The sequence below is a fragment of the Mytilus trossulus genome, chromosome 3, assembly GCF_036588685.1.
Source record: "Mytilus trossulus isolate FHL-02 chromosome 3, PNRI_Mtr1.1.1.hap1, whole genome shotgun sequence".
Taxonomy (NCBI): domain Eukaryota; kingdom Metazoa; phylum Mollusca; class Bivalvia; order Mytilida; family Mytilidae; genus Mytilus; species Mytilus trossulus.
In genome coordinates this window covers 83,751,093-83,765,869 of record NC_086375.1, presented here as the reverse complement: position 1 = coordinate 83,765,869, position 14,777 = coordinate 83,751,093, and the positions used below count along the sequence as shown (strand labels likewise).

Genomic DNA, 14,777 nt, shown 5'->3' with positions numbered 1-14,777 from the left:
AAGGAAACCACTGAATTACAGGCTCCTGCTTGTTCATTCTGTATGTTGTCACCTTGTACAATTTCTTCTTCTGTTCGGCAGTGAACATTAATTTTACAATTGTGATGAATCCAATAATCTCACACATAGAGTAGCCTTTTGTTTTCAAATTCAAGACCTTTTCTGCTTTTATTGTTTAGAATCAAATACCATACAGGATTTTTTTATTTCAACTTTAAAAATAACTGTAATGACCAAACTGAATCGTTTTGATTTATTTAATTGTATTTCCAGCATCCATTAGTATTGGGGAACATGTCATACTGTCAGCACCGGAAGTACAAAGAAACGATACCAGCTCAGCAATCTAAAATATGTAATACAAAATGATTGTTGATCAAGATAAAAAGAAAAATGGAAATGGAAAATCAGTATAGTATAAAAAAAAAAACAAGAACGAAAATGTTGAACATCTTAGTTTGATCGAAGTATTTTTCGAAAATTACCTTCATTGAGAAGACTCAAATCAAAACATTTGAAAGTCAGAAATGTATGAAACTTATAAACAGGAAGAGCCAAACGACCAAGAATGACCTCAAAGCATAGTCAATTTTGTAGTTAGAAATTCGATTGAACAAATTTCTGAAAAAATGTTGAGAGTGAATTATAAGACCTTACCTCTTGTACTGTTATTGGTTTCTTGTGTGGATTAAGTGTACTAAACAGTTCTCCCTGTAATACAACTTTCAGAGATAAGTCAGACAACCTAACAGTAACTAACAGATAGAAAGTTAAAGATCTAATTTTGTATAAAAAGCAGATGTCACGGATAAATAAAGCTTAAGCGGAGGAAATCTATAAAACCTAAGAAACCAACTCTCGACTTGTTATATTTCAGAAACCGCAATGAATGGTCATAACTTTAACAATTCTGACTTATTGTTCGACTTTCTTGAATCACATCCACGGCAAGCTGAACATTTAGGTGTAAAACTGTGAATATTTTATTTTTTAAACTCTAGTTCACGGCCATTTAGTGTGTGTATGGTTTTGTTGCTGTCTCGTTGATGTATACACTACCTCTACTTTTGTTCATATCAGCTCAAGATTTCGTATAAATAAAGGAAACAGTAGTAAACCGCTGTTCAAAATTCATAAATCAATAAAGAAAAAAACAAATCCGGAAAAACAAGCTAAAACTGAGGGAAACTGATCAAATATAAGAGAACTACGACACAACAGAGACACAACACCGAAACGTAACACACAGAGAAACGAACTATTATGTTTTTTCCTGCCTTGATACAGGGCATTTTATGAAAAAATGGTGGGTTGAACCTGGTTTTGTGGCATGATAAACCTCCCGCTTTAATGGCAGTGTTTACTATAACATTAAAATTACAATATTACACGACAGGGTTACAATAAATAAACAGATAAATGGGAGAAAATATAGGACAGAGAAACAAACTAATAATAGCCTTCCAAAGGTTAAAAAAAAAAATTATACACACAGGTTTGTTTCATCAGTAAATGAAGACGTCGTATCAATCGTGTTTGAAATCAAGGCCGGATAACTCTTAGGGTGAATTTCAAATAAAATGTTTAATAATTGAGAGTCGGTTGCGACATGTATTTTGATAAAGCTACAAAGGACGTATCAGTGATGCACGAATCAAACCAGTGGAAAAGTCATATCAAATACATGTAGAAAGTTGAAGAGCTTAAAAAAACAACAATTCCTAGAAGAAGTGCCAAAATTTAAATTAAAGCAATCTATACCTAGGCGTATAAATCTTAAGCCTTCAAATGAGTTTCGTTTCATACGCAATAAACTAACAGAAATATGGGGGAAAATTAAAATTGCATGCCGACTCATAGTGATGACTGTTTAATATTGCAATTTTATTCAATTTACCTTAGCACAATCAAAAGACAGAGAATTGGCAGCTGCATGTTTTTCTATTTTGTGATAAAATACTACAATAGAAAGCGAATTTGTTAGAACATAACAGTAAATATTAAAAATAATTATGTTATGTTTGGAGAAGAATTATTCTACAGTTCATACATTTTCTAATAAAACCTTGAACATAATTAATTTTTTTCATGACGGTATTAATTGCTCAAATTGATATTCTTCCCAGGCTGTAAATAATTTAAAATGCTTCTTAGATAATCGATAGAAACGTTTTGTTATGTTTGTTTTTAAATGTAGTTTTAATGTCTCATTTCTTTAGCAACGGAATGCTTACAAATAGTCTTCGTTCTTTTGTCGGTTTTTTTTAGGATTTTTCTGCTTTGTACCTTCTTTCAACTATTCTTTACATTTGATGCACTTGCTATTTTGAAACACTATTTAATCATGTAACATATAAAACACTTTTAAAGAAAGTAAAATTGATATTGAAAATGGGGAATACGCTCAAGAGACTACAAGAGGTGTCCACACTGTGTGCTATGTTTAAGAATTCAGTGTCTACTATATAATCTTGGAATAAGACGGTACATTTTTATAATTATTTAATTTAAAATAAGGCATATATGTATAAAAAAAAACAAGTATTGACAATACAAAACCTACATAACTTACTTGGTGCATCAGAATAGCCTGGACAAACTACATTACATGTAACACCGTGCCGGGCAGCTTCTAGTGCAACACCCTAATGATATAATATATCATTTTATCAAAGTCATATAAAACGAGTAACCGGTGAAAAATTAGGTTAATCCAATTATTAAACCAATACATACATATATCAGCACACTAAGTCTTTTGCGCACGATTTTATAATCTTTTTCGCATAAAGTCGTATAAATGTAGTGAAAATCAATCAATTTGTGTTGTTATAAAAATATGGCAGTTAATTGATGGTCGTGTTTTAAAGCCGAAGTATAAAAATTGGTACCCGTTTGAAAACAATCAACAAAGAAGCATGGATATTCGGGTAGCACGTGTATAACATGTACAATAAGATATAGTTTATCTTAATGACGGAGCGATGATTACGTTTGGTTTTCCTTTCGAACTTGCGTATTCTAATCATCGGTTTTTACGAGAAAGATCAGGCTGAATACGGAAAACATGTCGGCTAGAAACAAGCAATTAAACAAATCTTCTAAACTTGGACAAAATGTAGAATTGTCTTGAGAAAAACAGTATATGTACATAAGTTTTATAATAAAAACTAGCCATTTACATACAGTAGCAAAAAACATATGCATTTTTTTATTTTTTATTTGCAGTTTCATATGACTTTAGGTAGGCTAGCTATAGATTAATTGTATCGCTATTTTCTTTGAGTTATTTGACATCAGATTTAAGTTATTCAAGAATAATTAAATGATATTTGTGTTTATTGTGATTCCCCTTATATTAGTGTTTTACCTTAAACCTTGGTAAAAGATTTTTGCTTAAATGTATGCCTTGTCTGATATTTTTTATTCATGATATATATTAATATTTTTGTTAAAAAAATGTATCAAAGGCGTCGCCCTAGCTAATGTTGTAAAAAATTATTAACGGTTCATTAACCAATCAATCGTCTGCTATTAATATAATTGTTGTCGAACAAAACAGAAGCACATACTTTTGTTAGTCCAATTAATGCTGATTTACAGGCACTGTAGGCAGCCAGTTCTGGTCCACTTATAATACCCATCATGGATGCCATGTTTACAATTCTTCCCCATCCTATAATGCAAGACAAATACTTTATCAAGTCTCACATTATGTACATACATCTAAAACATATAGATATATAAACAACAGCGTATGCATAAGCCACTTTAAAAAGAGTTACGAGAGACTGATTAAAACACATACATAAAATAAATATATATCCACGTATTAAACATATAGGATAAATCGACCTATATAAAAGGTTAATTCCAGCTTATACATAAAACACGCAAAAAATGTAAAGAGAAACTGATGAAAAAATATTGACAGAAAACATATAAAGGTAATTTATATACAATCATTAAACATATAAACATATAAACCACTTTTTCTTTTAAATTGCAAAATAACATAATTGCAATTGTTGATAAAATACACGAAAACAACACATTATTAATTGCGTGCGTCCACATTTTTCTGGATTCCCCTTCATCAAAAACGCTCGAGCCAATAACTGTATGTCCCTCAACCGTTTTACTTCAATCCAACTTGAGTATTAACCTAACGCTAAAATGTTTATAGAAATCAACAAATAATTTTGTGTATGGTCACCATAGTCTTAACTATTGCGTTTATATAGTTTGTCGTGTGCGATAATTATAGACTGAAAACATGTTAGTGTGGTCAGGTGTTCACGTATTGAAGGTGCTTCATATATTCTTTGCTTTTTATTCTGTAACTGCATATTTGTTCTCGTGCATAATATTTCGTACAGTATTTGCACTAATATTATCATGCAGTCCATCCAAATTTCAAATATACTTGCTCTATTCATCTTTAAACATCTTAACCGTTCCCTTTCTGATCATTAAATAAAATCAGGAAAACTGTATACTGATCTTCTTCGTCACAGGTAAAGCGAGATAACTAAAACATACTCTATCGACACTTGATAAACACTCATGATCCACTTCTGATATGATATTTTAATGAGCACATTACCTTTTTTCTTCATTTTTGGTAAGAACTCTTGTATCAACAAGAAGGGAGCCGTCAGGCCAACAGCCATCATATTGTTCCATGTATCTAGTGGATAGTTTTCTATGCTTGCTGTAAACTGGATTCCTAAGGACAAAATAAAGATCTATTGTTATAGAATGTTTAACGTTAAAGAAGCAAAAGTCTGTTTTTAATATTGAATTTCGGGATATGAATAACAATATGTGCACCGTAGATATTTATGTTTAGTCAAGGGAATTAGAAACAACAGTAGTCTAAGGATATTCAAAAAATTTTATCACATTCAGAAGATTCAAATGAGGATAAAACAAAAACGATGCGAATCGCACGAATGTCAGATGAATGCTTCGAATGAATATTTCGAGGATAGAAGAAATAACAGAAAATAAAATGGTTAGAAAGTAATATAACCCTTCTAAAATGAAAAAGAAAGGGAAACACCAGGATTAAAAAAAAAAGGAAAAGGAAATCTCACGATCATATTGTTAACATGTACAGTAAACCTGAGAAAATGCATTGAAAGTTATAGCGACTTCACATGCGCCAGACTGCTAATTATATCCTTCTGTACAAGTTGTAGTCCTGGTATTGATATCATCAGGTAAAACATACATTATATTTGATGAATAATAAATTTAAAACGAAACCAATAAGTACTTTTTTTAAGTATGAACTCATGTACTCAAGAAGGGTTCACAGATCATACCCACACATGACAGTCGTGTTGTTTTTAAGTATGCGAAAGATGCAATAGGTAATGTCACGATCAAGGACACGCGAAATTTTAATTTTGCATCCCCCCTGATAATATACGGTAAAAAAAAATCACCAAAAGACAAATAATAGTACAAAAATAAAGGCAACAGGTGTATGTCGCTGTTCGAAAGTAATCATTCAATTAAGAATTAAAAAAATCTAGGTTACAATCTCAAACAGAGAAGAAAAGATCAACTATAAAAGGGAAAACAACAGAAACATTGACCTGCATTCAAGACAAACGCCAAAATACATAAAACATTACATAGAACACTTCGATCAAATTCAACTATCACTTATAGTTGAGCAACGCGATAGTATTACCAGACCACAGATAAACAACGGAAGAAAATTACCAAACACCCATCGAAACAATAGCTGATACAAACAAATAATAATACTTTTAGATATATGATGGTTTGTTTGCTCTCAATAACGACGATTTCAGTATGTACACTACAGATATTTGTCCATTTGAACTAACTTTAATTAAACCTTATACTGACAATGAACACTACCCTTTTCTGGATCTTGATATCTATATAATTAATAACGGGAAGCTTTTTACCAACATTTATGATAAAAGAGATGATTTTTCATTTCCAATTGTTAGTTATCCATAATTAGATGGCGAAGTTCCGTTGTCACCATCTTATGGTATTCGTGTAACTCAAATTATATAGATATAGGAAGATGTGGTGTGAGTGCCAATGAGACAACTCTCCATCCAAATAACAATTTTAAAAAAGGAAACTATTATAGGTTAATGTACGGCCTTCAACAGGGAGTCTTGGCTCACACCGACCTATTAGTTTATTAGCTCGTGTATGTAACAATGTTAGCAAAATAAATATATGATTACTGAAAAATTATTACACCAGGGTTTTCGATATCACAAATTATTTAGTTGTCAAAACATGTACTCAATGTTATCATCGTTACAAGGACATCGTTTGTTAGTATAAATCAACATGCAGACATCTTATACGTTCATGTTTTTTTACAAAGCACAAAAATGTCGGCATTCACCTTAAAAGTTAAAAACAAATCATTTAATATTCTTATTTAGAAGGGATATAGATACGATATTGTAAGGGCTCTCGGTGGTTGAGTGGTCTGAGTAGTTACTTCTGTGATCACTAGCCATTCAACACTGAGGTTGTGAGTTCGAACCCCACTTGTGCAGGTGCACTCGACTCCAATCTAAATTGCCTAGTATCGTCAGTTGTCCTATCGAAGGTCCGGGCACTCCGGCTCCCTCCATCAATTAAAACTGGCTGCCACAAAATAGCCTAAATGCGGTGCTTAAAAGTTGCAGTAAGGTTTATGAGCCCTTCTGTGGCCATTTTTGTACAAACTTTTCAAACTTCAATTGTATCAAAACTACAGATACTTGTATTTTTGTCCATTTGATGAGTTAAGCCTTTTTCAACTGATCTTTATAGTTCGTTCTTATGTTGTTCTGATATACCACTGTCCCAGGTTCGGGGAGGGTTGGGATCCCGCTAACATGTTTAACCCCGCCACATTATGTATGTATGTGCCTGTCCCAAGTCAGGAATCATTGGAATGGTATACTTAATAGCTGCAATTTAAATTAAGCGTTTCAGGATAACTCCTCCTACAATTTGAATGATAGGAAGTTTCTTCTTTGCAGACTGTTACAATATATTGAAGTTGTCCATGTGGTCAGGATTCGTTTTTTTATTACTGTTTGCTTTTTTGGGAAGATAATTGAACTTAGTCTTTTTCGGAGTATAAACTTTCATAAGATGTGAATAGCGTTTCCGGATGACTCCTCATACAGAGAGCAATTATAAACACCAGTGCTCCAATGCTCAACTTTGTGTATTTTAAAGTAACACTTTGAATCTGCGGGCCATTTTTGTGTTTCCCAGACATGATATCCCAAAGAAAGTCTTCAGCTCTACATCTGTTATTATACAGAAACATCTGATTGGTGGCATCACTAAGACATGTTTATGTTTTTAAAACAAAATCTTTCACATAACGTTCGCTATTTAAAAATAAACAGCTGCGCCATGAGCGTATGATGCGCCCGTTGTTTTATGCAATAATCATAAATAGTTTCTGAGATACAGCATGACATGTGAAAACACACCATTTTTAACAACAAAACTCAATATCTCTAAAATAAAATTTAGAATCAAAAACAAAAAGTATACAGATCTTTAGATTAATATAACTTAGAAGTGTGTAAAGTTTTAAGCAATAATCATAAATTGGTTTTGAGATACGACACGACATTTAAAAAACCTGCCCCCTTTATTTTACAAAATACTCAATAACTCAAATATAAAATATTGAATCATCAACAAAAAGTATACAGATATGAAGATTAATAATACTGAGAAGTTTGTAAAGTTTTAATCAATTATCATAAATCGTTTTTTAAATACGGCGCGGCATGGGGAAAATACACTCTTGTTTTAGTTACAAAGTTCTGTAACTCAAAACGATTTAATTTATAATTTTCACCAAAAAGTATACAGATCATTTGACCATCATAAAAAACAACAATATTAAGTTTCATGAAATTTTGATAAGTGGTTCTCAAGTTAGGGTGCGGCATGTTTATGCCGGATATTTGTATACCATAATACGTCCCGTCAAAATTTTGACGGGCGTATAAAAAGTTATTTTCATATACATGCACTTACCTGCATTATTTACCAGAATATCTATACCCTCTGGAAAGATGCTACAAATGTTCGAGCAGAATGTATTGATTTCATCCTCTTTCGTCAAATCACATGCAACAAAATATGTTTTGCCAGCATATTTTCTGTAATCATGTATCATTCAGATAGTTATATATTGTAAACGCCAAAAAAATAGAGGAAATATAAAAATTGAAATAATGAGCATAAGATACTATCTTATTGAAAAAATGTGTGTTGTTTAATGTTATAAAAAGATTATTAATTACTGTAACAGGTTCCTTCGTTTTTTTTGGTTGTTGTGCATTCACTGTTTTTGTGTCATGAATGGATTTTCCATATTATTTATTTTTCGTTTACATACAGTAAAAGAGGGACGAAAGATACCAAAGGGACAGTCAAACTCATAAATCTAAAACAAACTGACAACGCCATTGCTAAAAATGAAAAAGACAAACAGACAAACAATAGTAAACATGACACAACGTAGTAAAACGATATGTAAAAATAATTGAGCAGCATTTCGGTCGATAGTTAAGATCAAAACAATAAATCTTCTATCAAAGTTGCACTACCGAGTCACAAATACATTGAGGTTATAATTTATTTTCTTATTTACCTAGTGAACTCCTCTACTAAACCATCTATCAAAGTTGCGCCTCCTAATCCCGTGAGAATAACATTGCATCCAAGATTAGCTAAATGCCGAGCGATGCCGAGTCCTATGCCAGTGGTTGATCCTGTTACTACAGCGACTTTTCCTTCCATAATAGATGACAATGTTTCCTACAGCAAAACTATTGCAAAAACATTGAATACACAACGCAATCTATGAGGATGGCTTTTCTAAAACAAAACAGCAGATCTGAATATTTTAATATTGTTAATTTCAGTCAAGAAATCGGTTTCGCAATTCTCTGTCTTTACAATAAAAATACTTCTGTTTGAAATCTAGATTACATTGCATAATTGTAAAAAAAAGTTTACCAGTTCGCATTTATTATCAAAAACATCTTATTTAAAATTCAGATATAAATTCAGCTCAGCTTATGATGATATCGTCGTATCAATCTGTATATTATATGTAAATAAACATATACGAAGTCTGTTTAATATCTTTCATTATCAAGTTTGTTAAGTAGAAGAATTTGCATTAGGAAATATTTTTCCTAAACGTTTACTTTATAATCCTGGACTGATATAAATAACAGCAGATTATTTTATTTAGTACGATGTCACTATATAGTGCATAAGAACTATATAAACTATTTATACGATTTACCTCATTAGTTCATTCGAAAATTATCCTCTATCTTATTTATTTAAAATCACGTTTAAAATATTCATTATCTGTTTGAGATACAATGTATGTGCGAACAGATCCGAAGATTACTATATACATATAGGGCCTATATACATGTAAGGCTAGATGAAAGATAGTTGATAAAAAGAATTTAAAAACTGAAAGAATCATTGAAGACGTATGCTATTAGTGAATATCTATTGACGAAAAAGACAAGGATCATATCAGTAAACATGTCCTTTTTTCATCGTATGTGACTAACAAATGGGATTTATTTGCTACAATAAACAAGGTGGTTCAACAAGTAAAGCAGGGGTTTCTAAGCCTGATGCGTAATTTTTTTGCTGCGGGATTTTTTGTCGTGGGTTCTCGTGTTTTCCTTCGATTTTCTTCTTAGTTATTCTCAGGTGTAAGCTTTTCTCTTTTGACATAGTACACACAAACCGTATGATTGCTTTACTCTTAGAAGAAGAGATATTTCAAATCATGAAATCAAATTCAATTCAATACATTTAAATTTTAAAAATATCTTAAAGTTGTTTTTTTATTCAGTGACAGTTCTAGACTGTTTTAAATCCTAAATGTGATTTTTACTTTCAGTTCAAACAACTTATGTAAACTCTTAAGGAAAACAGCTAGATTATTTGGTTCTTGTCGTAACTATGTTTTTGAACTATGTTTTTAAAGTACACCATCATATATATACTTTTGTAAAAAACAAAAGTGCATTTTGGACTTCAAGTTTTAACAGTATGTATATGTATTTAAAGAAGTATATTTGTTTTATGTTTGCAGGCTGTCTATTTGTTTGAGTATTTACTATATCATCCAAAACTAACAGATTTATTATTTAGTAATGCTTTATGAGATATTGATCAATATGTTATGAATAGTCCTTGAGCATGTAATGATATATTTATAATATATATTCCCTTTATGCATTATTGCTTAATAATAAATTTGTAACGATGAATCAACGAAGATAATATTGTTTGGGGTTATTTTAAAGGAGTGTTACATGTATATATATATCTAACTTTTTAGACCGGGTAATGACAGACGAAAACGGGAATGAAAATCGGTACCCCTGAGGAAAATAATATAACACGTTGTTGTTTGCCATGTTTATCCCGCTACATTCACTATGTGCCTGTCCCAAGTCCGAAGCCCATTGCTCAGTGATTGTCGTTGGTTCATGTCTGTCATATTTGGTTTGCATAAATTTTTTTGTAAACTTTCCCAATTAAATTGTTTCAGATTTTTCATGTCTGGATTTTTATAGCAACCTATACGGTATGTATTATTCTCGTTGTTGAGGTGGTATAATAGCCTATCATTGCTTCTGTCATTTGAACTTTGGTGGATAGTTGTCTCATTGGCAATCATACCACATCTACTTATTTTTATGAAGAACTACTATATAAAGATTTAAATTCTATATCGCTATCATGATAGTAAAAATCCATATATACATGTATATATAATATACGATTTATCAAAACAATAAAATGTTCTAAATTATTCTCAAACAGGTGCCTTACAGTATACGAAAAGTTCTGTTAAAATATGGTATATTAACAATATATTTTTCCCCAAATGAGACAACTTACTCCTTACTAGGCTATGGTATGTTTTTTTCTTTTTATTTCTTATTGAAAGGGCTTGTTTTAAGCTTCTTTGTTAATTTTTGGACAGATGTGAGAGTGTTGAAATATTTCACCCTCCCTCCAGAATTTGCACGAATAAAGCATACACTGATCTGAATGTATCTGTATAAAGTAATTAAGTTGAAATATCAAAACATTTTTTCCTTTGAGAAACCACTAAATAAGATGTGATTACATGAGAAAATGTCCTACAAAATTCTGTGTGTAAAAAGTACTCGTACGTCCATTGCAGTTAATAATTTATAAAGGAACGTGATATATAAAGATAAAACAGCACAAAGCAAAAGCACTTTTCCAAAATATACTACAGTTTTACTCCGAGTGTTTGAAGCAGACGACACATTTGTTACTTTGATCACCCTAGTTTTTTTGGTGGGGTTCGTGTTGTTTATTTAAGAATTGAATGCTTCTTTTTGTAAATTTATTGGGGTGTAAAAGCGTTGACCGAAGTACATTTTGTATGAAGCGCGGAAGCGCTTCATACTAAAAATGTGCGCACGGTCAACGCTTTTACAACCCTATAAAGTTACAAAAAGAAGGATTCAATACTTATAATTACATTTTTTAGCTATGATCATGATAACACGAATTTTATAAATTTTGTATATTATTCACCTGTACACTTTATTGTGGGACCACGTGCTATCATGAATGAAAAGTTTTATTGAGTGATGCAATTGTTTACGGAATAACAAGTGATGTGCCGTTAGCCAATCAAAATAAAGTATTATAATGAAACATACATCTAATGTAATTATTCTTTAATTTTCTATGTTGTGTCATGTGTACTATTGTTTGTCTGTTTGTCTTTTTCAGTTTTAGCCATGGCGGTGTTTTAGATTTATGAGTTTGACTGTCCCTTCGGTATCTTTAGTCCCTCTTTTACTGATTTTAGTCTGCTAATATCTTTTAATTTGACGATTTTGATTTAAGGTCAGTCCCTTCACAATTGCCTTTATAAAAATCCAGATAAAAAATGTATGTGTAAGATATCTCTACATATACAGAGTTGTCTACATGTTCTACAAAATATATATGTTGTTTGAGATTTTGATTCTCTATAACATAAATAACTTCAGGTAGCTGGGAATCCTTTGTTTTAAATGCTGTAAATATTGCGTTGCTCCCTATGCTTCAAATATTGCATAATCATTATATATGTACTTAGAATAGTGCAAACTATAAGTACGCAACAATTATGAAGTGAACATGGTACATGGCACCATATATCTCATTTGTCTACTTTAAACAATTACACATAAATTTATATGAGATATGTAAATTTTAAAAGTCGTTCAAATTGTTTATAAATCAAATATGAAAATAATTTTACCAACGAGGATAATTTTTTTTAATAGTTCTCAAAGGTACCAGGATTATAATTTAGTACGTCTGACGTGCGTTTCGTCTACATAAGAATCATTAGTGACGCCCATATCGAAATATTTATAAAGTCAAACAAGAACAAAGTTGAAGAGCATTTAAAATGCAAAATTCAAAAAAGTTGTGCCAAATACGTCTAAGGTAATCTATGCCTAGGATAAGAAAATCCTTAGTTTTTCGAAAAATTCAAAGTTTTATAAAAAGGAAATTTATAAAAATGACCACATGATTGACATTCATGTCAACACCGAAGTGTTGACTACTGGGCTGGTGATACCCTCGGGGACGAAACGTCCACCAGCAATGACATCGACCCAATGGTGCAAATAGTTATCAAAGGTACCAGGATTATAATTTAGTACGCCAGACGCGCGTTTCGTCTACATACAGTAGAGATCAGTTCTAACCTCTCATTAGAACTGTCAGAATATCTGTCATAGAACTGTTCTAACATGTCCTAGAACAGTTCTACCTAGAACAGTTCTACCCTAGATCAGTTCTAAGTATAACTGTTAGGATCAGTTCTAGAGTAGAACTGTCTAAATCAGTTCTAGGTAAAACTGTCCAAATCAGTTCTAGGTAAAACTGTCCAAATCAGTTCTAACCGTAGAACTGTCAACAGAACTGACTAAATCAGTTAGGACTGTAGAACAGTTCTAAATGACGTCACTACAGTAAGGGCACTTTAGAATTTAGAAGAAATAAATCACTTCCAATTACTTTGCTATATATAATAGCAGATTTTCTATATTTTTTACTGATCAAACGTTACAAATATCGAAGTGAATAGAAGGTTATCCAACTCAGCGGAGAAATATTTTTATAAGATTGCATAGGAAACATCATTGTTTACGTTTCTTCGTTTCCCGTTTTTAACAGTCTCTTCATAAATATAATTATAAGTATTTTAATTGTAATATACCTTGTTTGCCTTGGATTTACATTCATTTAAGATTCTGTTTTGACAAATGTTTAAACGAAAATTGTACAGTGGATGAATTATGGGATAATAATGAAAAAGTGTTGTATTATAACGTAAAAAAACTATAAACATTTGCACCATCTCGTCAATTTAGCCAGACTTATCCATAACGATTATAAATGATATCTGGGAGTCTGGAACTCAGAAAAATATACTCATCTCAACATGAATGAAACAGTTGCCCTGGACGTTCGGCTACAAACAAAATCATGCATTTTTCTTTGCCTTCTTCAAATTATATTAACAGTATACTATTCCAAAAAGAGAACTTCCCATACATGTACTTTTTTTATTTTAAAATAAAGTATATGAATCAGTCTTGTGAGTGTTGGATGATGCCGTAAAATAGTTTTGTTTAAAAAAAACATTACAAACCTGAGACTACTATATAGTATCCCAGCACAAACTTTTTAAACGGACTTAAAAAGTCACTTTAGTGACGTTCATTATTATGGATACAGAGAGGAAATAACGGCGCGCTAAATTTTTAAATATGGTATAAATACACCTTATCGCTATTTGTCTGCCATTACTTATTGGTTTTTGGAAAAGAAACTCTCTCCTATGATCAAAATATGCAAATTGTTAAACAAGTATTCAATTTTATACAAAGATCAAAACTATTCCTCGTATTATAGTATCAACAAAGGTAAAAGCGCACATCATCATCATTAGCATCATCATCACAATCTCTATCGTTCTTTCTTCATTGCCTTTCCTTTTTTCAGGATAGATTAGTAATATTTATGATATTATATTATATAATGCATGCTCCCGTTTAATTTCTATTGTTATATATATTGTATATAAAGCTGGGTCACTCATTTACGGTTTTTATCCCGTTCTCAATCCGCTTTTATTTCGATTTGTATCTTTCGCCTGGTAAAATTCGACCGAGTCTATCACGCCTGTAATCCGACTGAGATCAGACAGTGACCAGACAGTGAACCGACACTGACGAAAGTTTTCTGTTAAAAAGCAGTCGACATACTCGGAATGATCAGGTACGTATAACTCCTATCAAGGTCTGCTCGATCACATTGCAAACAGCTTTGTCTGGTCTGAGTCATTTTATATTCTGTATTAGTCGGGACTCGGGGACGTGGGTATCATTGGCGAATTTCGTATTTTTAATGGGACTGTTCCGGAATGGTTTCGGCAAAAACGGTTCGCAATCGACAAGATCTGGATGAAATCTGGACTCAATCTGCAAAAAAAACAGCAATGAAAAATTTCTCCAGATCATTCCCGTTCCACAGGATGCCGTTAAAAATACACAAAACATTGTTAGGATTTTGATTCGATACAGAAGAATCTGTTACGAGATAGGCACGATTATAATCCAACAAGACAAAATCGGCTGAGTTTCCCCGAATGTTGC

The 14,777-nt window shown here is 31.7% G+C and overlaps 1 protein-coding gene across 1 annotated transcript; it reads right to left on the bottom strand.

Moving 5' to 3' along the window:
• Window positions 1–229: 229 nt before the first annotated feature.
• On the bottom strand, window positions 230–9,258 carry LOC134709788 (D-beta-hydroxybutyrate dehydrogenase-like). Its single transcript, XM_063569933.1, has 8 exons — window positions 8,681–9,258; window positions 8,062–8,186; window positions 4,607–4,729; window positions 3,573–3,676; window positions 2,573–2,645; window positions 1,898–1,959; window positions 658–711; window positions 230–346 (listed from the first exon to the last, which is right to left on the bottom strand). Exons 1-8 carry the CDS (start codon window positions 8,827–8,829, stop codon window positions 254–256), a joined length of 783 nt encoding a protein of 260 aa, XP_063426003.1. The 5' UTR covers window positions 8,830–9,258; the 3' UTR covers window positions 230–253.
• Between the last annotated feature and the right edge of the window lie 5,519 nt (window positions 9,259–14,777).